The sequence below is a fragment of the Lachnellula hyalina genome (assembly GCF_007821495.1).
Source record: "Lachnellula hyalina strain CBS 185.66 chromosome Unknown contig00124, whole genome shotgun sequence".
Taxonomy (NCBI): Eukaryota; Fungi; Ascomycota; class Leotiomycetes; order Helotiales; family Lachnaceae; genus Lachnellula; species Lachnellula hyalina.
This window is the reverse complement of record NW_022157238.1, coordinates 30,360-54,265: the sequence shown is the minus strand read 5'-3', so window position 1 is coordinate 54,265 and position 23,906 is coordinate 30,360. Positions and strand designations below refer to the sequence as shown.

The window sequence follows — 23,906 nt, the reverse complement described above, 5'->3', positions numbered from 1 at the left end:
TTGACGACTATCACTCAGTATATGAAGCCCGTTGCCAACAGCGTTCCTCGATACGATACTATGAAGAACTACTTGAAACAGCTCATCCTGAAGCTCACCTTTGAGTACCCCAAGTTCAGCCTCAGTGCTCACGAGCGTATCCGCATTTCAAGCACCCTCAAAGATATGCTTGATACTGGTAAGATAACCAAGGAACCCGCAAGAGAGCAACACCCGTTGTTCGAGGATGTACCAGCTGCAAATGCTCCATGGCTGCTTGATACAGTAGAGTTTACAAAGTACTTTTCCACTGTCAACATTGTCCGCAATTCGGCCCTCTCAAGATGGGGTCCTTCAAATTGGGAGCGAGAGGCACCAAAGTATGTTGCAGTTGGGAACAGCCGCGACGCTCCGACTCATTACAGATGGAAGTGCGTCAATTACGCTACAGGCTGTCCTTACACCAGTAATACTGCCCAAGACCTCCAAAAGCACGTTGAGATTTGCAAGATTACCACAGAAGCTGCTGCCGCCGCCCTGCTCAGTATCAAAGCCTTCCCATGCCCACAAGAGAACTGCAAATCATCCTTCGACACTGCACATCAGCAACAGAAGCACTTCAAGGACTATCACGACTACGTCCCAAAATCCTGTACCAAAGCAGGCTGTGATCCTACGGTTATTTTCGATACCTTTAGCAAATGGAAAACTCATGTGGATGCAGCGCACTCAGGGTTCCCTTCAACAGCCTGCCCATTTGACGGATGTAAGTCGACTGTGTTTAAGCGCCTTATCAACCTTGCCCATCATCTTATCCGGTCTCATGATCTGAAAAAGCCAGCAGACCGCTTGCCATATATCCCGAAATGGAGTCCTCGACCATGTAATTTGAAGGACTGCACTGGCAAGACGGGCTATGTATTTTCTACCATCAAAGGTCTCATTGAACATTACGAGAAGTGTCATGACCGTGTCGTTGACGCAGAGTCTGAGCCTTACCTTGCATGGGATTCTTGATTGTGCTTCGAATCGACTGTCCCGATTCTTGATCGGGGGTCTCAATTCTCGTGTTATCTCCAGATACCATTACGACCGGATTTGCTACAGATACTCAAGTATAGCTTTATTCAGATAAGATATTACAGGAAATTGGCATGGCTTCAATGTGGGTATTTATACAAAGTACTTTGTTTTAGCTTCTTGCTTGTAACTATTATACATCCACGATAGCATCATCTTGACAAGAATAAATTCGATTTAGCTTATTGCTTTTAGCTATTGTACATCCATGATAGCTTCATCTTGATAAGCAAATATCGTCGATTCTCAGAATCATTTTTACGGTCTCGGCAGCCAGCTCTACAGCACTGGTGCTCACCAACAACGGCTGCAACACGTTCTCCTCGCCAATATCAATCTTGACCCCACCACTCTTGATACTAACACCCGCATTCTTCTCTCCATACTCATGCTTATGCCTGAGCTCTGTGACAACCTTGATACTATTCAACCCCGCGTTCTCCGCTAGCGTCGTAGGAATAACCTCCATCGCATCAGCAAACGCCTTCCAGCAGATAGCCTCTGTGCCCGTCAAGCTTCTGCTCTGTTTAGACAGCTGGGAAGCGATCTCGATCTCAGGGGCTCCACCACCAGCAATGAGCGCTTTCTTCTTGACGAGACAGCGGATAACGCAAAGGGCATCATGGAGGGAACGCTCTGCTTCGTCCAGGATAAGAGAGTTGGCGCCACGGCAAACGATGCTGACGGTCTTGCCAGCACTCTTCGTACCCGTGACTTTAACAATTCTGCTGCCGCTGCTCTGGCTTTCTTCGATCAAGTCAGCGCTACCAAGTTTGTCTTCGGAGAACGAGTCGATGTCGGCGATAGGCTTGCAGCCGGTGGATTTGCAGATGAATTCAACCTCGTCGCGCTCAATGTCTTTAATGCAGAGGATGTTGAGCTTGGCGAGGAAGTGGAGGGAGAGGTCGTTGACAGCGTCGCGGAGAATGGATTTTTGGATGAAGAGGACGTTGCATTTTGCTTTTTTGATCTTCTTTACCATATTGAGGAGGTAGGTGCGCTCTTCTTTGAGGATTTTGTCCATTTGGCGGTAGTCATTTACTACGATTTGGTTTTCCATCTAGGAAGATTAGTAGGTACATTTCAAGATGAATGGGTAAACTTACATCTGGCTTGGGAGGGCTGAGTTGAAACTGAATGAGTCCTATCCGTGCCTTTTCCATTCTGACTGGTCCACCACCATTCTTAACAACTTGTTGTGTTAAGACTACACCTTCAACCATCTCACTGTCCTCGATTGTGCCTCCGACTTTCTTAACTATCCTGATGTTCTTCAAATCAACATTATCCGCAGTCTTAATATCAATAGTGTTCGTAACAGCATTAACAGCCATAGGACCGAGTAAACCCGAATGTTGCGAAACAATCTTGGAAGAAAGAGAGGTGGTGGCGGCTTGAAGGAGGACAGTCGTATCGGTCAGGGAGACAGGAACCGACATATCGTGGAGGACCTGAACAGCTGCGGCTGCTGCTCTTTGGAAGGACTCGGCGATAACTGAAGGGTGGATTCCCTTTCCAAGTAATCTATCTGCGGCTCCTAATAAACTTCCTGCAATTACTACTACCGACGTAGTTCCATCTCCTGCTTCGACATCTTGTGCTGCTGAAAGGTCTACCAGCATCTTGGCTGAGGGGTGCATAACAGACATGCTTTTCAACATGGTATTTCCATCATTCGTAATCATCGTCTCTCCACGCCCTGTCATGATCATCTTATCCACCAGAGGGGTATTAGCAGGTTTCTAAAGTAAAAGGGAGGTTGTACACACTGCCTCGGGGACCTAAGCTCGTTCTTATAGCATCCGCAACAGCTATTAAGGGTCAGTATAAGCATCCTGAAGCTGTAGATAGCAGTTGCATACCTCTCGCAGCAACAATATTTGCTGTGCGAACAGCCATAGGCTTCTCCTTGTCCTGTTGACATGGTTAGCTACCTAAACTTATATTGAAGCTCCAGAAACTCGCACCTTGAAGGCGGCATTGGTAGAATTCGCCGAAGCTTGGGTGACAGCCATCTTGAAGTATCCTGACTCGTTTTTGGCAAAGTGAGGGTATTCCGGGCTTTATGTGGTTGTTGAGAAGTGCCGTCGCGTGCAATGCCTCACATCGCGTCCAGCTCTTGAATTTCTCACAAGGCGACTGATTTTTGAGAGTTCGGCGCTAGCTACGGTCGACCGAGAAGCTTACAACGCAACCGCGATACGTCCTCAAGCTTGCCTGCTTGCCTGCTTGCCTTTATCAACAAATACTCGCAACCTCAATAATCTACCCTTCCGCTCTATTCGGAATTCGGAATCTCCCACAAGGTCTTGGACATTCTCCGCATCTTGTTCCTGTCTCGCATCATATTCCCGTGCCTTACGCTCCTCTGCGACCTTTTGAACGTATTTCCGAGCGCATCTACTTCCTCCATTCGCCATGCCGTATGTCGACGTACCAAAGCTACCCCTTTCATAGCTAATAGATACTTTCAGGTCCGCTACCGGGAATAGCTGGGAAAAGTACAAGAAAGAGTTTGCGGATGATGAGATAGAAGAGAAGAAGATCACACCTTTGACGGACGAGTAAGTAGCCTCTGACTGCTTCTCAATCCCTCCCGCTGACAGCTCAAAAGGGATATCCAAGTCCTAAAGACATATGGTGCAGCTCCGTACGCAGCCCCCCTCAAGAAGCTCGAGCAGCAGATCAAGGAGAAGCAGAACAGTGTAAATGAGAAGATTGGCGTCAAGGAATCAGATACGGGGTTAGCACCACCACATCTCTGGGATGTCGCTGCAGACCGTCAACGAATGTCCGAAGAGCAACCTTTACAAGTTGCCCGGTGTACCAAAATTATTCAAGATGAGAAGGAGCCAGAGAAGAGCAAATATGTCATCAACGTCAAGCAAATAGCCAAGTTCGTGGTTAACCTCGGAGAGCGTGTCAGTCCAACGGATATTGAGGAGGGTATGAGAGTTGGGTAAGCAGCCCATGAAGCTTTATTGAGCTATAGTACTAATTTCAATGCAGTGTCGACCGAAACAAGTACCAAATCCTTCTCCCCTTGCCACCAAAGATCGATGCCAGTGTTACCATGATGACAGTAGAGGACAAGCCAGATGTTACATACGGTGATGTTGGAGGATGCAAGGAACAAGTAGAGAAGCTCCGTGAAGTCGTCGAGATGCCACTGTTATCACCAGAACGATTCGTCAACCTTGGTATCGACCCACCCAAGGGTGCCCTGCTCTACGGTCCTCCAGGAACCGGAAAGACTCTTTGCGCCAGAGCCGTCGCGAATAGAACAGATGCCACGTTCATCAGAGTCATTGGAAGTGAGCTTGTGCAGAAGTACGTTGGAGAGGGTGCAAGAATGGTGCGCGAGCTTTTCGAGATGGCAAGGACGAAGAAGGCTTGCATTATTTTCTTTGATGAAATTGATGCTATCGGAGGTGCTCGGTTTGATGATGGTGCTGGAGGAGATAATGAGGTCCAAAGAACCATGTTGGAGCTTATTACCCAACTAGACGGTTTCGATGCACGTGGAAACATCAAGGTTATGTTCGCTACCAACAGACCTTCAACGCTAGATCCCGCTCTCATGAGACCCGGACGTATCGACCGAAAGATTGAATTCTCCCTCCCAGATCTCGAGGGAAGAGCGAACATTCTCCGAATTCACGCCAAGAGCATGTCCGTTGAGCGAGATATCAGATGGGAGCTTATTTCACGTCTCTGCCCTAACTCGACTGGTGCTGAACTGAGAAGTGTGTGCACGGAGGCGGGCATGTTTGCTATTCGTTCGCGGAGGAAGGTTGCTACAGAGAAAGATTTCTTAAGTGCGGTTGACAAGGTTATCAAGGGTAACTTGAAGTTCAACTCTACTGCTACTTACATGCAATACAACTAGACATCTGAGGGAGATTGGAAGTATGTACAATAGCAGGCGCAGGTGTCCTGGGTGGTAGCAGTATGCGTCAGTATGCGTCAGGAAATACCAACGTCTTTACGAAATATCTTTCTTTCAAGTCCATTGTGTGAATCAATATTCAGAGAATATGTGCAGTAAACGAGGGTGGCCAGCGAGTTTATGGGCGGATATGAAGATATAGCTCTTGGACACCATACAACTTATAGATTTATTCGCATGATGAACTAACTCACACAATTCCACCCGGGGCTCAAGGGGAATCATTAAAAACAACACTTCTGTGCAACAGCATCTTGGGAATCAGATCGTTCGGAAAAGAAAAGACTCGGTAAAATCTCGGATTTCGCCTCTGAAGGTCAATATCAAATCAACCTCATCAGATTAATTCTTGTACTTCACACCCACAATGGATTTCAATCACTTGGACACTGTGAAGGATCCAGTCTTGGGAAATGGTCTCGCAGCCAGTAAAGACCTCAGTGCCGGAGAACCGATTATCAAGATCAGTGAACCGTTTCTGATCGTCGTCGAAAAGGACGCCCTCGAGAAAGTTTGCTCGTTTTGCTTAATCGAAAGCGACGCCTCGTCTCTCAAGAGATGTACAGGATGCAAAGTCGTTCGATATTGTACGCCAACATGTCAAAAGGCTGATTGGAAATTGATTCATAAGAACGAGTGTTCGCTCCTGCAGAGACTTCCAGGCATTCCACCCACGCCTGTCCGAGCTTTGTATCAAGCACTGCTTCGCTATGTAAGACCTACCTTTGAATTGGATTCCCGCTCTGCAAGTCTCGAGCATCATGTTCAGGATCTGAAGAAAGATCGTAAGAGGTGGGATGAGATAGTACTCCAGGCGAAAGGAGCGCTCGAGTTTTCGAAGACTCCTGCAGATAAAATGGACATGGTCACACGTCTGCTCTGTATCGTAAGTTTCTCATTCGCTCGTGCCACATGCTAGCTACTCATATATTCATAGATGGCTACCAATGCGTTCAGAGCCACTCTCCCAGACGACACGCCCATTGGACTATGTTATGAACCAACCCTGGCTCTGGCAAATCACTCATGCATGCCAAATGCCTTTATCATGTTCGATGGTCGGAGCATATCATTGATGACACTGAATCCAATCAAGACTGGTGAACAAATATTCATTTCCTACGTCGACTTTACACAAAGCCGTGATCAACGGAGAGGAGAGCTGAAACAACGATACTTCTTCGACTGTGAATGCGAAAAATGCAAGTACTCTCGCACGCCGTACCGGGTGTGTAAAGAGACTACCGCAGTTCCATCTGAGAAGCTAGCTCTCTTATACGATTACAAAACCCTGGTTTCTCAAGCTGACGAACGAGAACATGAGATCCAAGCCATTCGACAAGACTTGAATGATCTCAAACAAGAAATATATGTAGCCCATTCTCTCATAGACCTCAGCAAAACCACCGCATCCGAAACAGAACGTCTCAACTTCCTCAAGCAAGCCATATCCGACCTATCACTCTACAAAAACCACAAGCTCTTCGCCCTGCCACCTTACTCAACTGTCCTCGACGAGTTGTACCTGACATACATCGACAACGGGCATTTAACCTCCGCCCTCATACTCCTCCTATTCATCTTCCTAAACTGCGACATCTACAACTGGCCGCAACCGAACCACCCCATCCGCGTAACCCGTCTCTTCACTATCGCCCGCCTCCTCAAATACGCCTCATCCCTCGAGCCCGCTACTCTGGAACAAACCCTGCCCTTTATCCCAAGAGAAATTCTCACAGGGATTGATTTCATAGATGCAACGCACACGATTCTCATCCTCGTGAATGAGTTAGCGCCGCTGAGTCATGGCCAGGGAACAAGGTTTATAGGGCAGGTTGAGCTGGAGTTGAGGGAAGTGGAGGAGGTGCAGAGGTTAAGGGGTGGTGTAGGAAAGGCGTTGCAAAAGTGGCAAAGTGAGGGTAATACTGCGGTGGATGGGAGGAATATTGCGTCGCAGATATTTACTGGGCTGAAGACTTTGGCTGGGTTTGCGTTTGAGGTTATTGGGAAGCAAAACCTTTAAGCGTTGACTGATCAATCTGTTCTTCGGGGGTACTTGAAATGAAAGGGGAAGTCTGTGGTGCAGGCCAAGCCGCCCTCCTACGCCACGGAAATCTTCCATTGGAGGTATGGAATATTGATGTACCTTTATTCCTACCTGCACTACATGTCAACGCTTTTCCTCCACCACAGTCCCAGCCACCAATTCGTAGGTAGCTGTAAATCGAGAGCCAAGGTGTAATTCTAGAGTGCAAGAGATCAAATAAGGTAGAATGTTCGACTTTGTGATATTGCGATATTGTTGCTTAGACGGAAAATGGTTTTGAAACCCAGCACTTGACTTCTACAGTAAACTGATTTCTTGAATAAGAGTAAATTGAGACTTCTGGTATCTAATAGATCACACTATCTAGCTATTTAAAATCATGGACTAGAATATAAGTCCTTTTCGGCAGCTCTTTGTGGCACGTGCCGCTTCCCCCTTTCTACAGAGTGAGGAGGAAATCGCGCAGTCTGTTCGGAATATAGGCGCACCTTTGATTACCATTTGAACAATCACGCATGGAATTCAATAAACGAACGCTTTGCTATTTGTCAGCTGCTACTCGGAAGTAAATACATCACTGGTGCGTATCAACTCCCGTTTAGTCTCCCTCAAACACTTGCACCAAAGTTATGGTCTCCGAGAGAAGTCACGGAATGAGGTGTACATGAAAGGAAGCTGACGCGATAGGAAAGAGTCTCCCTTAAGCACCAATCAAGGCCTTAGGGTGTTACCATCCTTGACTGAAAGGGCCAGGTCTTATTCCGAACTCAGGGCCATAGGATATCATCCTTTAACAGAGAAATAGAAAGAGGTCTAAAAAGAGAAAGCCTATAGTCTCAAACCCCGATTCAAGGCTAAACGAAGCTTTGGCCATGCTTTTATGTGAAGCTCGTGCTAGCCTGGCTTTCCTACCTGTAGTTCGATAATAATGGCGATGGTTCTCTAGTCCTTCATTATTGTTTAATTGATACTTTATGGAGAATATTGTTATCATCTCATATGCCAATTGATGCCATCCGAGTAGAGCTTATTCCTACTTTACATCAATTTATGAGGCGCGAATTTCCATGATGAGTCTCCATTTTGGTCCCATATTCCATAGACTGGGTCGGCATTCTCACTTGGAACGAATGGGAAGGGTCCATTATGAGTGACAAAGCGCTCAACTTGGTATTTCAAGCAATCAGAAAAGAGCTCAGGTTGCGGCTCGAAAATAGATCCTTTTTGACTAGCAGCAACCCATGCTTCGTTCTGGTTATTGCTCAAGTAGCCCTCGAATTCCGCATACTTTAGAGTCATAGACTGATTCAGAAATTGGAAGAAGTCGACAAATGATCCACGAGGTTGGTTTTTGACTCTAGAGTAGGTGAAAGTTGTGTTCGATAGCTCGAACGATCGTAACATGCTGGCATGTCTCAACAATATATGCCGGAGGTGATCCTCAGTTGTTTCAATAGCGTGTAACGAGAGTTCTGTTAGATGTTCCCAGTATTGTACCTTGTTGATAAGGCTTGAGAGATGAATTTCGACGGTAGTAAAAGAGAGCCGAAGTGATTGTAGTGCACGACAACGAGTTATCATTTTGGCCAGGTTGAAAGTATGCTTTGCGGAGCTCTGGTGAGTAGAAAGTTCGAGTGATAGGGTCTTCAGTGCGGGCATATTCTCGTACTTCTTCATGAAGGAAGCGGCCTGATTGTCCCATGATTTGAGAGTGATGCATGACAAGGAAAGTTCGCTCAGATGTGGGACATATCCCGAATCGCGAGCCATTTTGAATAAGTCCAAACTATGAAATTGGGCTCCGTTTAATTTATGTTCATGCTGGGGTTCGCACAGGATTTGCTGTGCAGTCATGCTCATAGATTCAATGGATGGAGCCTGGCAGTAAGTGTCATGGTACATTTTTATTGCACCGCACCGGATACCAGTGAGACCCGGGAGTTTGGTGAGAGTGGTCGCCAACATATTCTTCGCATTATCCCGCCTATGGAGAAATGCTTCGCCAAAGATCCAGACATTCCAAGCCATATAATGACTTTCAAGTTGTAGATCGGTGAATTGACGCTTAAACGTAGGTCTGTCAATGAGGCCCATGCCTCTCCCTGGCCAATTCTGGACCCATTCTCCGAAAGGTACTCCAGATTTAACGATTCCAAATGATCTTACATCGTAGTCAATAGTTCTGACGTGCCTCCGAAAGCGTTGATGCTCCGCAATATCCTGGAAGCGCTCGAAGCTCATTAGGTTATAGCTTAGATAGATCGTACGGAAAAGGGCTGGCTCCGAAGCTGCTTGCAGACCCCGGGAGACAAATCGGAGGTTCTTGAGGTCGGCTCGAGAGAGTGATTCGCAAATATTGACAAGGCTGAGTGTGACAGTCAGCATAGTTGAAATAATAAAGTCGTAGGAATGAGCAAAAGGGGATAGAGTTCTGTTGCATTCAACTTACACCTCCGCAGGCACTTGGTCCATGGCGAGAAATGAGGCAAGAAACCGGAGTACCTGGATGTTCAGAAACGCGGCCCAAGCTGCTTGCAGTGATGGTTCTCTTCACACCTCTTCTTAGTATGTCAGAGGTATCTAAACAGTGATTCATTCATAAGGACATCGACAGGTGCCCACTCTGTGAAGTACGAGTACGCAACACGACGTGATACCCCGCTAGACTAGGTTACTCGAAAACTGTCTACCAGCACGTTTCTTGCCTAAGGTAGGTAAAGAAGCAACACATGAAGTGATTTATTCTTATATCCGGTGTATCGTTACAATGATGGAAAGGCGAGTTTTCAAGCAGGATTTAAAACATGAAGAGGCCAAAAAGCATTGCATCATGAGCACGTGACTCACGCTCTTCAGAAGACCTCGAAGGTAAAACATAAATGGACAAGCTTTCCCCACAGAAGAAGGCAAAAGTCAACTGAACTCGAGATTGATTGACCGGACTGGGACTTTGACGATCTTACAACCATAAACATACTTGACTGATAACCACTCCTGTTCACACTAGTGCCATGCATTTCGCATAAATCCTCTTTCTCACATACCCGCAGTCATCTCTCTCTCGAGCGTGTCCTTAACAAGCTTCTCCCTCGCCGCCAATTTCGCATTTTTCATCCGCTCATCAGTGTCGGCTTTGCTACAAGAGAAGCGTTGATGCTATATAAATATCAGACAGGTTTATAACATAGAGGAAGGGTACTTACCTGCTTGAGCAACGGCTGAGTGGTATATCCTTTGCCGCATAATCCACATTTATAGGGCTTTATTGACGTGGAGTTTACGGCGGTAGGTGTCGAGCTTGCTTGCTCAATTGTTTGGTCTTCCGAATATTTTTCAGCCGTTGCAATGCCAGGCTTTGACATTTGGACTTCGGTGTGCCTGGCTTGGATGTCGTCCAGCCCGTCCCTTTCTATAGATAGTAAAGGAGCATCTGCTGAAGGCTCTCCGCCCGCCATATCCTTTGTCACGCCTGACGACCGAAGATTAGGAGTGGAGCGGATACGCTTGACTCTCGCCGACGCTGAGTGTGCCTTTTGAATTCGCTCTGAAGCTTGATTCTCTGAGACATGCCGTTGAACAGTTCCTCTATCCGTATCCTGGTCTCTCTGAACAGGCGTCGTATTCTCTTTGTTGGAATGAGACGTTCTGTACCGTAGTGATCGTCTATCAACCTTTCCAGATGTGGTTATGAGAGCGCCTTGAGAGTCTCTAGATTGTACCGATACCGTCGACGGCGTTGCTAGGTTGTTCATAGAAGCTGTCCTTCTAACCGACCCTTTCCTCGACTTGCCATGTGGAGGAGCCTTCGAAACTGAATTTGATGCATCGTCGGGCGTGGCTTTCAAAGGCAGTTGTTTGTCAACCCGAGGGTTGTCTCTAGTTGAGTTGATGCCCCCGTTTTCCATGGCTTCGCCCAGTATTGGAGGTGATCCACGCTCTGATGAGAGTATTTCAATTACCTCCGTGCGGGGCGATTTGAAACGGACACGGGATGATCCGGATGCATGTTCCATATTCTGTGAACATTTCTCAAGCACTGACTTTCGTGATACCTTTGTACGCTTTATTGGCAGTGATGGTGCTTCGATTTCTTGATCGGCGGGAGCAGACTTCTCGATGTCGCCATACTTTCTTTTGAGAGATGAGTTGTGCGGCCTACCCTCAAGATCCTCTGACGCAGGAGTTGGTGGTTTAAGGTTGGTAGTTGAATTCGCTGGTTGCTCTGGAGGCCTAACGTGAATTTCTACACGAGGAAGACGCTTTGAGATTTGCGGATGGCCTTGGGCACTTTGCAATTCCTCTGACCTAGCGGCTTGTCTGGTTGAATGTAGTGACGGGGCTTGATTCACGGCCCCTTCGATGGATTCGAGCCGGCTTTTCAATATCTGTAACTCTAATTTTAGATTTTCGACTTCACTCGGTACCTGTCTGACCTGGGCCACATCTTCTATATCCTTGACCTGAGTGTTCAATTGGCCCACTTCAATCTTAAGCTCGTCTACTTCATAAGCCTTCTCGCTAACTTGCTGTATATCGGATATGATGATTTCAATGTCTCTGCTGAGTGACACTCCACTTTTGCCACGTAATTCTTGGTTTATGGAGTTCAACTGGTTTTGTAATTGTCCCAACTTTCCCGAGACTTTTACCAAACCATCTCGATCATGGATTAACTTTTGATGAAACTCTCGACCTGTTGCAAGTTCCGTTCGAACCTCTTTCATAAAAGCTCTAAACGTGTGTATCTCCCCTTCGATGTTGATCAAGGTCTCAGAAACACGATTGATGTCCGTCTGCTGGGTACTGATAGCGCCTTGCGCCCATGCTTTGAACTCTGAGAAGTCTGGGGTAGATTTAACTCTATTTGACGGGGGGGGGCATGCTGCCAGAGCTTGCGTGATTTTCGTTAATTCGAGATCCCATCCTTGAGGCTGTGTAGCCAAGAGGCTGCACCGTAGATGCGCGCTTTGGTACAGGTGGCTTCTGGGCGTTGGGGTTGATCAAAGGCAAGCTCTCTAGGATAGTGAGCCTTGCTTTCTCTCCGGTGGCCTCTGAGATTGCAGATACAGCCTTCTTCATATTTAGAATGAGTTGGTCTCTGTACTAAAAGTCAGTACTTGACATGCTCGAATCTTGTAGGATATCGAACTTAGCTAACAAGTGACCCGCGGGAGCATTGTCACATCGATATCCAACGAATGTTTGGCACTTCTTGCAATTCACATTCTGCAAGGTACTATCGCTTCGGAGTTAGCTTGGTAACATCCAGATTGTGGAATATTACTAATGACATACCAGTTCTGCATTTGAGACCCAGCCTGGCTTGCAAACGAATCTCCGACGCCCTCACAGCCACTAGTATAAGTGAGCATAGGGTACGATGGTATGGACAAGGTAGTCCCGATGTTGATCCATGAATTTTGAAAGCGGCCTAGTTCTGATTTGCATTGGAGACAGTAGCATATGACTACGTCCATGTTGACGGACGAGTGGCGAATCAAATAGCCGGCTTTGATTGATACCTGGCAAGCACAGATACAACAGCGTTATGAAAGTGAGCAGTTAGTCGATGGCTTGAGATGGAGAAAGAAGGCTCGATTGGGGCGACTAGGAAGGGCGGAGATTATCCTAGTTAGTCCTGTAGCTGGGATGCTATATCTTCAATATGTTATATTGAAAATCCGAGACGTGTTTTTTCGTGGCAGGCTCGTGTCAAGAAGACATTTATAGCCTCAATTCCGGAGGAGATCTTGGAGTCAACACAAAGTAGAATATCCCACAATTATTATCACCGGTTTGAATTCCCAAATGTGCATTTTCAATTGAATGGAGTATTCAAATGATCCAAGTTGTTATTGCTCAGGTCAGCCTTGTCTCTCGCTTACTGGTGTTTGTAGAAAGCAATCTAATTGGCTAGCCTCGTCGGCTGAAAACCCAAGAAATCTTCAAGAGCTTCCTTCCCTCCACACAGCCTCACATACCTTACACCTTACACCAACACCAGATGTCTTCCCCCAACCAGCATGTTGCTGATAGCAGCAGTCAAACTCCCTCTGACATGGCTCCAACAAACAACAAGAAGCGCAAGCTCTCTGCAAACAGCGCCGAACACACTGGTATGGATGCCATACCATCATTCCTTGGCCAGCCCGAACTGCCAGAGTTCAATCTGACATCTGCCAGTCGCCCCAGCGAGGATTCAGCGTCGCTCAAGCTTCAAAATGTCGAATCAAAGATGTCGCAAGACTGGCAGACAGTAGAGCCCCGCCGCAAGAAAGCAAAAAAGATCCCCAAGCAGCAATCAGGAAACTACCCCGCCATCGAGTTCTCCAAAGATTCGAGACTCCAGTCGCAGATCAAGATCAGTGACCTACAGAATTTGATTCTCTACATTCTCACAGATGCACCTTCACCTTCTTTTGTATCTGTGCGCCACAGACCCGAGATTCGGAAGGTAATTGTTATTATGGTCCCTGGCCTGGAGAAGGAGATGTTTGCCATAAAGCGAAAAGATGGCAAGGGAAATGAAGAGCATCGCAATAAGAACTACAACTCACCCGATGAATACTATCCAGTTAACCTTGTTGAGGAAGAGTTGCCTGAGTCGTTAAAGCCGTTTGCAGATATGTTCAAGCACCTTTGGCCAGTCAAGACACCAGGAGACGATAAGTTCAGCAAGATGCACTCACCACTACACGCGATTCTCACAGCACCATTGCCCAAGACGAAAGAAGATAAGCAATGGTCCAAAAATAAGAAGGGAGCCAAGCCTGTAAAAGAGCCCCATGGGTGGAAGAATAATCGTACTCCAATCTCGGAATTTGTCCATTCCCCCGAGGAGCTTCTTGAGAATGAATACGTCCTTCATCCTGCCTCGTATAGCGACGAAGTTGAGAAGAATGGGTTGATGGATAATCGGCGTTCTGCTGGGGTCTCGCAAGAGCATGGATGGGTTGATTCTTCAGTCAAAACGCTTGATCAGGGTACACCACCGGATAAAGAAATCGAAACTGGTAGTATAACAGCTGGCCGAGAGGTTCTTGCGATGGACTGCGAGATGTGTATGACAGGGGAGAATGAATTCTCACTTACACGAATTAGTATTGTGACCTGGGATGGTAGTGTTATTCTGGATGAGCTTGTCAAGCCAGAAAGGCCCATCATAAACTACCTAACACAGTAATTTATTTCTCTCTCTCTTTAGGGTATTATTAACATTTCATCAGGTATTCTGGCATCACGGAACAGATGATAGCCCCTATTACGACAACTTTACAGGATATTCAGAAAAAGCTTCTCAGCATTCTTCACCCACGGGCTGTTCTCATCGGCCACTCCCTGAATTCCGACCTCAACGCCCTCAAGATCACTCACCCCTTCATTATTGATACATCTATTATATTCCCTCATCCCAGAGGTCCACCGCTGAAGTCATCCCTAAAATGGCTTGCACAACGCTATCTGAATCGAGAAATTCAGAAAGGCCATGGTACAACTGGTCCGGGAGCTGGCCATGACTCTATCGAAGATGCGAGGACATGTCTTGATCTGGTGAAGCAGAAATGTGAGAAAGGCAAGGAATGGGGTATGGCCGATGCAGCCGGAGAGAACTTGTTTAAGCGTATTGCTAGAATGGGCGTACGGTACAAGAACCAAGGTGGCTCAGCCATTCCAAGTCCACTCACAGGCAAGTCGAGCGCGATGATAGACTGGGGCGAGCCAAAGAAAGGACCCGGAGCAGCTTCATCGTTTCCAATTGGATGCCACAGCGATGAGGAGGTCATGAAAGGTGTCATCCGAGCTGTGAAGGGTGATGTCGACGGAAAGGAAATCCCCGGTGGCGGTGTTGATTTTGTGTGGGCGCGATTTAGAGAGTTAGAGGCATTGAAAGGATGGTGGAATAAGAACAAGCAAACGACTCCTGAGAGCACGACGAATGATACCCCCACAACGGACGTTTCGACAGAAGGTATTGCGTTGACTGATCGACCGAAGACAAGTACTGCCATGGCCGACACTCCTACCGATATCAACCCCTCCGAGCCTCCAGCCGCTTCTTCCCTCCCCCCCCCTCCCCCAGACAAAAGCACACCCATCGATGTCGCAGCAGCGGCCCTCACTAACCGTCTCCACCAAATCTACCAAGCACTACCCCCATGCACCGCACTCATCATCTACAGCGGCTCCGGCGACCCCCGCGAAATGAGCAGACTGCAAGCCATGCAGACGCAGTTCAAAAAGGAGTACAAGATCAGGAAATGGGATGAGTTGAGTGTGAAGTGGACGGATACCGAGGAGCAGGCTTTGAAGAGAGCGGCGAGGGCGGCGAGGGATGGATTGGCGTTTATTGGCGTCAAGTGAGTGGATGGATACGTATGGATGTGTTTGTTCCACGACGACGACGATATGAAAAGATTACTTGGGTGTCGCTGCGAGCCATATTCTTGTGGTCAAATAGCCTAGCCTGGAGTAGAATTCTCAGATATAGCAGCCATACGATAGATACCCATTCATGAAAATTAACTACAAGTAAACGTGCCTTTTGTGTGCTTCATACACATGAAAAGAATTTATTTCTTCCCTAGAAAGCCTACCAAGGCTATGTTTAGAACACAAATCACAAACACTATAGATCTGGACCTAATGACCGTATTTTGTAAGATACCATATTTCCTATCTACATGAATTCTACCTTGGCTCTCTCTCTCAGATCAAAAGTCGAAATCCGCCCTGAAGCTCTCGACATCCATGCCAACCGTAACGCGCTCCGCCAAATCCCTCCTGCCCATCTGGCTAAAGACCCTCCTGAGCGTATCGTACAAGTTGGTACTCTGGTTCTGGCTAATGATGCGATCCAGCTCCGCGTCGCTCAGAGCGCCCGCGTCCAGGAACTCCCGCGCCTTCTCCTTGCCCTCGCTCTCCACCACCTTGTGCATAGCCAGCGCGCCTAGCAGGTGCGAAGCAGCTTCGTCGAAACACCCGATGTTGATGCACGAGACGCCGAGGTTGTAGCGCGCGCGCACAAAGTTGGTGCGCAGCGTGAGCGCCTTTTCGTACGCGGCGATGGCTTCCTCGCTGCGGCCGCTGTTGGCGAGGGTCGCGCCCAGTCGGTTCCACAGGAGGTGGATCTGGTCGCGCTGGTTGCTGGTTCCGGACTCGGTGCTGGCGAGCGCGGCGGAGAAACAGTCGACTGCCTTGTCGTATTCTTCGGCGCCGTAGAAGAGCACGCCGAGCCCGACTTGCACGTCGGGGTCCATGTGCTCGCCGTCGGGGGAAAGCTGGGCGGCGCCGATGAAGAGGTCGGTTACTTTTTGGTGGAGGAGGTGGCGGTCTGTGAAGCCGACGTCTGCTTCTGAGGAGAGGTTGGAGGGGGAGACGATAGTGGGGTATTTGATTGATAGCCAGCGTTCTAGGGTCCGGTATGCGGTGCTGTCGTAGCCTTCATTTGTGTAGCTTACTGCTAGGCCCATGAGAGCTGTGAGGTTGTTGGGGTCTAATTTCAATGTCTGTTCTAGAGCTCGGATTGCTGGGGTTTCTTTCTCGTTCTGTGCTTGTGCTGAACCAAGGAGTACCCAGGCTTCGATATGTTGCGCATCTTTTTGAACTGCCGCTTCGAATGCTAATGCTGCCAAAGAGAGATTTCCTCCCTCGTGAATTATCCGTACACCTTCGTCAAAAGGATTGGTGGCATTCTTGAAAATGTTATCCTCTTCAAACATGTACTCTCCCAATTGCGGGTCTCGGAATGGCGATTGATGTGTTCCTAGAGATTCAAAACCATCCCATTGCTCTAGGTCGCCCATATGGACGCCCATTTCATTCTCCATGTTATCTGTGTTAACCATCTCCCTAGCAGCGGCAGTCTCAGCTTGTATGCCTCTCCAAATAGATTCGAAATCACCAAAGTCATTGGTTTCGGATTCAAGGACTGACCTGTCCATTTGATCAAGCTCTGCCTCCGCGGCTAGAGCTTCTTCCTCTTCCCGTCCCTGGATATCAATCTGCTTGAACTGTTCTTCCCAGTGCTCGTCATCGAGCTCTACCATTTTTCCTTTGCCTTTCCCTTCTTGCTGTAAGTTTTGTTGTGGTGTGTATGATGGCCCATTCATCATCCCCATTCCCATTCCGCCCATACCCATGCCCATACCACCCATTCTCATACCCATTTGTGGTCCTCCTTGGTAGCTCGAATACCCATTGCTCTGGGCCATAGGGCTTGCCGTTCGTGCCGGGACTTGGCCCATTTGCTGGAATCTCTGAAAGTCGGCGGGACTAAACGCAGTACCTTTAGGAGCTTGAAACGAAGCCTCCATCCGCGCCCGTTGTTCTACTGAAGGGTTGAACTCTTGTGCCCATCCCCCAACTCCAGGTGAGGTTGAGCCAGTACGCATATGCGGGTTCTGGTGTAAGTTATGCTGCTCCATAAAAGCTTCAGGAAGCTGGCCGTTTTGCTGCATGAAATCGTTCATCATCTATCAGTGCGATATTAGCAATGTATCATTCAACGCCCTTCCGCACACGATATGTTGTTCGCCCCAAGAGGTCTGTGGAAACTCACATTGTCCTGACTCCCATTCATACCCCCAGTACTCCGCATGCCCTGCATGTTTGGACCTGGCCCTCTCCCCACCAGCCTATCCCTCTGCAGACTCTTGTCATCTTGTACATGTTTCGTAAACTGGCTGAGAGGATTCCCGGCCGTCGAGCACTCGGCACCGCCCATAAAAGACATATTTTGCTGATACCCAAATGTGATGCGGGGGAAGTTCGGATGTGTAATCAATCGCTGTCGCCACTCTTGTTACTAGTTTTCTTGGTTGCGGAGGTTAAAGAATTTCATAAGTCTATATGCGAGAGTCGTAATTCCGTAATATAATGTACAGGAAAAGTGTGTCGTAGAAGTTGTGATTTCTGTAGAGACCATGAATAATGTGGAGGTCAAGAGTGTGGGGAAGTCTTTCATATCATTTTAATCGCAGCCAACAGTTGCAGCCGAGGTGAATGAACGGCTTGGGCTTTGGCAGCCTTGCCCAAATCACATGCCGTTCAGCTACAACTACAATCACCATTTATTATTCATCACGGACTAGCATACATAGAGAATAGGATATTTGCAGGAGTGTATTCATTAATTTACTGCTATTGACATAAGAAAAATTTCTCCCATGACAATCGTGAGTGGAGTTGAAGTTCTGTTCGTCGATCTCGATCTCTCTACGCCTGCCCAAAACCCCTATTTTACAACGATAAAAATGCAATGAGCTTTAAGACAAGATACAGAAAAGTCGAGTTCCCATAAAATTGAGCTCCATAAAATCTCCCGCCAACTTTTTGTTACACTCCACCATCATATACATTGCACAGTGCGTCCTATACCAAACGTTGTACACCATCGATATCGGACATTCCCCTCCATTACATCTTAACGATCGATTAGAAGCTCGACTGGGCGCGGCCACCATCGGTAGCTCTCTCTCTGTTGCCCAGGCTGAAGTCAACTCTCAATTTGCGGCCGTAGATCTCTTGATCCTTGAGAGCCTCCAATCCCTTGGAGGCGCTCTCAATATCAACAAAGTCGGCGTGGGCGAATCCTCTTGGCTGACCAGTGCGTCTGTCAATGGCAACGCGGACATCAATGACGTTTTTGATATCACGGAAGAGCTTGTTGAGATCAGCATCCGACATCTCAAAGGCAAGGTTGCCGATGAAGAGAGTCTTGGATGGTGGGTTTGCAATGTGCTCACGACGGGTCTTGTTCTGGTAGTTGACGACAAGACGGCGGCCTTCGAAAACTTCTTGGTGCTTGCCTGCAATGGCAGCGGCGGACTCCTCAAGGGATTCGAATTCGACATATCCGAATCTTAATGAACGTTAGCTACTATGTCAAGAGTGAACTACGCGTAGAATCTTACCCTTTGCTCATGCCTCTGGGATCAGTTGCAATGATTGAAGACTTGATCTCTCCAAATTGACCGAATTCTCGCTCCAGGTCATTGGCGGTAATATCGAAAAGCAGGTTTCCAATGTAGACGGTGGTTGTAGGAGTCAATTCCATTGCCTCACGAGGAGGTCCGCGACGATCAGATCCTCTGTCGAAGGATCTTCCACTTCCTCTGTCTCCTCTGTCAAATGATCGACCACCTCCATTGCGGTCGCCACCATAGCCACCACGAGAGCCACCATCACGCGGTCTCGATTCTCTCCTGTCTTCTCTTGGTTGGTAGGCGAGGCCTGCAGCGGCGGCAGTGCCAGCTGCAGTATCGGCAAAGGTGTCCTTAGCCTCTTGGACACCCTCCTTCACGCTTTCGGCAGCCTCACTCGCATACGTAGTAGCAGTCTCAGTAGCAGAGCCTACGGCTGAGCTGACGGAAGAGGATTCGCCATCGGCGGATGAAGGAGAGCTAGCATCATCGCTTGCAAAGCGTCTGAATACCGATGGGGAGATACCGGTAGCTTGTACTTTTGATCTGAGGAGGAAGGGAGAGCATGTGTTGATGGATCGCGATTGAGCGATCCAGGAGGTGGATGGCGAGGAAGCAGCGCGGAAAGCGGTACGGCGGATGAGATGCCTTGAGTAATTGTCAGTTCTGTAAAACCCATACGCTGATGAATGGGGCGTATCGTTGAGCTTACATGATTGCGGATTGTATATGTAGAGGACTGGATGAGGATAGTCTTCTTGATGTCTTGTGTAGAGGGTGATGATTTCTCCAAATAATTTCTACATGACTTTTTTGCTTGAAGCAAGTAGCGCGACGCTAATACCAACGCTAGTCTGTTTTAGACATCATATCCTTGTGATCTGTTCTCCTGAGTTTGACGACAACCTCTGTGGTCAAAGCTTTTTTACTCACTCACACAAAAGACATGGTGACTTGATGATTTTCTACAAATTTGAATTTGATATGTGTACTTGTCAGTTCGGATGAAGCCAAAGCTTTCCAAAGTCAACTTTAACATTTCTCTCATGTTTGGTGATGAAGCTCTGCTTTTTGCCTACCTTAATACTTTAAAGATCTTGGTTTAAAAGTCTTGAAGCATTCTAATTAATTCACGGAGTTTTGAGGAGCAATGATTGATATCTTGCAGATTGTAAAAGCCTTTATATTGATTAAAGGTCTCTTAACCATTCCTTATTTCTAGTTTGACTATCTGAGCCGCACGGCATGCCAGAACCCAATTGTAATATATGTTTGTGCACAATTCCCACCATCCTCGAGCCAAACCTCCAATACAACACTGGAAGCTGCAGCGAGGGGCATGAGAAGCCAGGTAAGGCCGGTGCGGGTATATCAAACGCCAAGTAAACCAACCCCTTTCAAGCTTTTGTAACGACCTCTAAGAGGCAAATATTCCATCAACGCCCTGTATCGTAGACGACATCCCCAATTAAATGCAAAATTCTCCTCCCCCAAAAACGCCTTATGGTTTTTATAGTTTTCCAAAGGAAATGGATGTGACGGCCACCAGTTCCATGAAGGGTATTATTGCATGAACGATTCCGCCAACCATGGAGTTGATACAATAAAACAAAGGAAAGAAAGTAACAGGCCCTAGTAACACACTTTAAGCCACCCGGCTTGTGATCTAATGAAGTGGATCTTAGTTATACAAAAGAAAGTTTGCTTGCAAGCGTAGTGAATGAATTCACCGAGGTATATCCTCGAAAATGACATTGAGAGCCGCTGGTGTCGTTGCTGTCAGAAGAATATAATACGGGAAGCCGAGAGTGAGCATCGTGAATTGTCGATCCAAGCATGCGTTTCGGCCCGTGTTGAAAAAGTGATATGATCGTCACTGACAGATATATCAGAACCAGTTCGAATCCAGAAATAGAGACTGCTCAAGCAAATCAAGGAATATCCTGTTCTTAGAAATGCTCGGGACCAGCACGGAAGCCCGTTTGGTATTGAACTCCGCTCATTGCTTCCGGGCCTTGCGGATGGCCGTTGATAGCGTTTCGAATCGGTGGTAGTTGTTCCGCCGATCTGATCACGTAGTTCTCATGGCGAGGGTTTTGATCCATTGGGTTTGAACCATAAACATTTGACCTCATAGATGGGTACTCGGAGGACATGGGAGGTTGGGCAGAGTGTGACGAGTGTGTAGGCCGATGAGGACCAGCGAAGGCAGCGAGCTCTTGGCGTAGCTGACTGTTCTCTAATCGCAAGGCTGCAGACTCGCGGCGCGAGGTCTCAAGTTCGGCCTCCAACGACCGCACTCGCGAAGAGAGGCGTGTGATGTCGTTCATGGCGCGGCCATACTCCGATATAGCTAGAGTCAATCAGTATAGGCTCGCCTTAAGTGCTACATCGTATTGCTTACCCTTAGTCAAGATCTCCCATTTAGAGGCTTTTGAGCCTCGCTCTTGTGGCATAAGGTCTCGGAGTTGATCAAAAAGATCTTTCATTTCGGTCCGACGTTTACGCTCAGCAAGCTTATGGGAAACCCTTAGCTCTGGGGTACGGGAGTATGGCTGGCTACCGCCTGGTGATGTACCAGCATCCCCTGATAGTTCAGAAACATGTCTGTGTTGCAGACTGTGGTGGTGAGTAGAGACATGGAGTTCTGAAGACGCCCGAGAAAGTCTGTTCAAGGCCTCTCCCTGCTCGTCAAAACGTCTCTGCCCCTGTGGTAAGCGTGACTCCGTCGTGTACGCACTGCTCGCGATAGAATCAGCAAAAGAGTTACGTCGGGAATCGTCGTGGAAAAACGATGTTCCCTGTCTGCTTGGTTCTGGGTTTTCCTCGGGGCCAGTATTGTAATCCAATGCCCATGCTTGACCAGGAATTGCGTTTGGTGCTTCAGCGATTTCTCTAGCCGTGGGCCCATGGATCGGAGGTGCGGTTTTTGAAGTCAGAATTCCCTTGGCTGGCGACAGTGGGTCACTTCTCTCTGAGAAACGCGAAGACCGAGGAGAGAACCCATCCGAGTACCGAAAGCCTGGTACCGGTCTTTCTGTTGCGCCCGGGTTTCTTTGCTGAGCCAATGAGCTCTGCAGAGACGTCGTGCTCTGATTATTGGAAGTATAAGGGGATGCACCAAGGCGCATATCGCCAAAATTTGCCCCCAGACGACTGTCGACGGATTCACGGCGGGAATCTCCATTAATCGAGATGCTGCCGTTGTGTAAAGCCGAGTCGATGGTCTGTACGCTCAATCGATTGTTTGGGTTCTGATCATGGCCTTCTGGCACGGTTGGCGACACAATCGAAGCAACGCTCATCGCGCCTACTGGCGAGTTCAGAGGGTGGGTCGACATGTGGTGGACTACGGGGGATGGGGTCTTGTCGCAATGAGAGGTTGTGTTCGAGAGGCTTGAATCTACTGAACTATTAGTGAGTGAACATCTCAAGGTAGAAAGTTGCAAGGGGAATGCCAAAATATCTTACGTTTGGAATTATTTTGCGATGCGTATGCCGAGTCTGCGCTACTTGCTTCCCTAACCACAGTCGGCTCATTCAACATCGAAGAGATAGTCGTAGGAGGCTTGGGATGCTGTTGCAACTGATGACCGGGTGCAGTATGATCCATTGTCAGTGCCAATTTCGGTGAGGTTGACGCTCAGCGCAGGATTTCGGAAAGGCCGTCGAAGGAACGGTATCCAGAGCGAGAATCAAGAGACCGTCGCACAGCGGGATGATTGGGTAAGAAAATGGACAATTGAAGTTTAAGAATATATCTGCATGAACGAGAGACTTGGTCGCGGCGTATCTCGAAGGGCCTCGGAGAATTGTTGGTGGGGAGGACTCGTCGATGATGCCTCGAGCGAGGTGATTGATGATTGAAGTTTGTGGTGCTAAAAAAGGACCAGGGGGCGGATAGGCGTTAGGCGTGAGTGGGTGATGGTCTACACGGAATTGCAGCGAGAAGAGCGAGTGTGGAATATATAAAGCTTCTAGAAATTATGGGTGTTGCAAGGCGTCGTTCGAGTCAGACATAAGCAGCGTGGGTGCTGAATACAAGAAGGGAGAAATGGATGTTATGTGGATGTGTACCGTGGTCTGTCTGGATGCAGTGCGCTGAGAGGGCCGGAAGGTACTAAAGTAGGGACGGTAGCGTGAGCTGACTGGGGAGGTGGAGGTAGTTAGGAGGCCCTAGGAAGATAGAAAGAGAGACCGAGGACGGATGGGGTGTGGATGAGGGAGGGAGCACAGAGGCAGCCAGCCAGACAAAGTACTCTGTAGGGTAAAAGTAGTCAGGACAAGGTTGCGGGAGACAGGCAATACGGAGAGAGGCGAGTCCCAGAGAGGGCAAGGGGGTGGAATAGTGGTAAATAATAATGCCTGCAGCATGTGTGGAAGTGGAAGTGGATGCATGTGGATATATAGATGTGGATATGCCTTTCTGTGGACTGTGGGTGTGGGTGCGAGTGCGAGCGAGTGAGCAGATTCATGGTTGATGGTTGATGGGTTCCAGGATGCTGTGCACGACTCCAACGGGGCGTCACACAAGGGAACAAGGGAACAGACAGGGACCAGGAATCAGGGACATACAGTAGTACCGTAAGTACTTAGCGTCGAGGATGCGTGCGCGGGTAGGGTACGAGGGTACGAAGGCTCAAAGGTACAGTACAGTAGCAGTAATATCCCTACTCCGTACAGTAATTTATCTCCGTAAACCTCAGAACTGCAAGTGCTTATACAGTCCTGTAGGGATCCCCGGCCACCAGTGAGTGGAGCACTTGAGTTGATGGGGATGGGGTTTGTCCACACCATCTGACTTACATCGACCCTAACCCCCAGCGGGCTAGAGGCCCTGCTTCTTCCTTCCTTCACGCTCAGATCTCCGAAAAGAGATGTCCGAGGGGGACACAGTTACAGTACAGCCATACAGTCAGTACGTAGAGAG

General features: G+C 48.1%; 7 protein-coding genes across 7 annotated transcripts; 3 read left to right on the top strand and 4 right to left on the bottom strand.

The window, feature by feature from the left end:
* Positions 1-1,276: 1,276 nt before the first annotated feature.
* On the bottom strand, positions 1,277-3,074 carry cct4 (T-complex protein subunit delta; the record flags this gene model as incomplete). Its single annotated transcript, XM_031151359.1, has 5 exons — positions 1,277-2,119; positions 2,166-2,801; positions 2,827-2,870; positions 2,922-2,973; positions 3,027-3,074. The coding sequence occupies 5 exons, from the start codon at positions 3,072-3,074 to the stop codon at positions 1,277-1,279; spliced, it is 1,623 nt and encodes a 540-aa protein (XP_031003378.1).
* Positions 3,075-3,477: 403 nt separating this feature from the next.
* RPT1 (26S proteasome regulatory subunit 7-like protein) lies at positions 3,478-4,948 on the top strand (the record flags this gene model as incomplete). Its single annotated transcript, XM_031151358.1, has 4 exons — positions 3,478-3,482; positions 3,534-3,623; positions 3,674-4,018; positions 4,069-4,948. 4 exons carry the CDS (start codon positions 3,478-3,480, stop codon positions 4,946-4,948), a joined length of 1,320 nt encoding a protein of 439 aa, XP_031003391.1.
* Positions 4,949-5,375: 427 nt separating this feature from the next.
* On the top strand, positions 5,376-7,031 carry set6 (SET domain and MYND-type zinc finger protein; the record flags this gene model as incomplete). The annotated part of the gene is made up of 2 exons (XM_031151357.1): positions 5,376-5,894; positions 5,946-7,031. The coding sequence occupies 2 exons, from the start codon at positions 5,376-5,378 to the stop codon at positions 7,029-7,031; spliced, it is 1,605 nt and encodes a 534-aa protein (XP_031003392.1).
* Positions 7,032-13,059: 6,028 nt separating this feature from the next.
* On the top strand, positions 13,060-15,416 carry SPAC637.09 (putative exonuclease; the record flags this gene model as incomplete). The annotated part of the gene is made up of 2 exons (XM_031151356.1): positions 13,060-14,234; positions 14,282-15,416. The coding sequence occupies 2 exons, from the start codon at positions 13,060-13,062 to the stop codon at positions 15,414-15,416; spliced, it is 2,310 nt and encodes a 769-aa protein (XP_031003389.1).
* Positions 15,417-15,766: 350 nt separating this feature from the next.
* Positions 15,767-17,787, bottom strand: PAY32 (Peroxisomal targeting signal receptor; the record flags this gene model as incomplete). The annotated part of the gene is made up of 2 exons (XM_031151355.1): positions 15,767-17,527; positions 17,614-17,787. 2 exons carry the CDS (start codon positions 17,785-17,787, stop codon positions 15,767-15,769), a joined length of 1,935 nt encoding a protein of 644 aa, XP_031003390.1.
* A 701-nt stretch (positions 17,788-18,488) lies between these two features.
* On the bottom strand, positions 18,489-19,924 carry gar2_1 (Protein gar2; the record flags this gene model as incomplete). Its single annotated transcript, XM_031151354.1, has 3 exons — positions 18,489-18,915; positions 18,968-19,624; positions 19,914-19,924. The coding sequence occupies 3 exons, from the start codon at positions 19,922-19,924 to the stop codon at positions 18,489-18,491; spliced, it is 1,095 nt and encodes a 364-aa protein (XP_031003400.1).
* A 1,001-nt stretch (positions 19,925-20,925) lies between these two features.
* On the bottom strand, positions 20,926-22,589 carry esc1 (the record flags this gene model as incomplete). Its single annotated transcript, XM_031151353.1, has 3 exons — positions 20,926-21,329; positions 21,381-22,379; positions 22,448-22,589. 3 exons carry the CDS (start codon positions 22,587-22,589, stop codon positions 20,926-20,928), a joined length of 1,545 nt encoding a protein of 514 aa, XP_031003401.1.
* Positions 22,590-23,906: the final 1,317 nt, after the last annotated feature.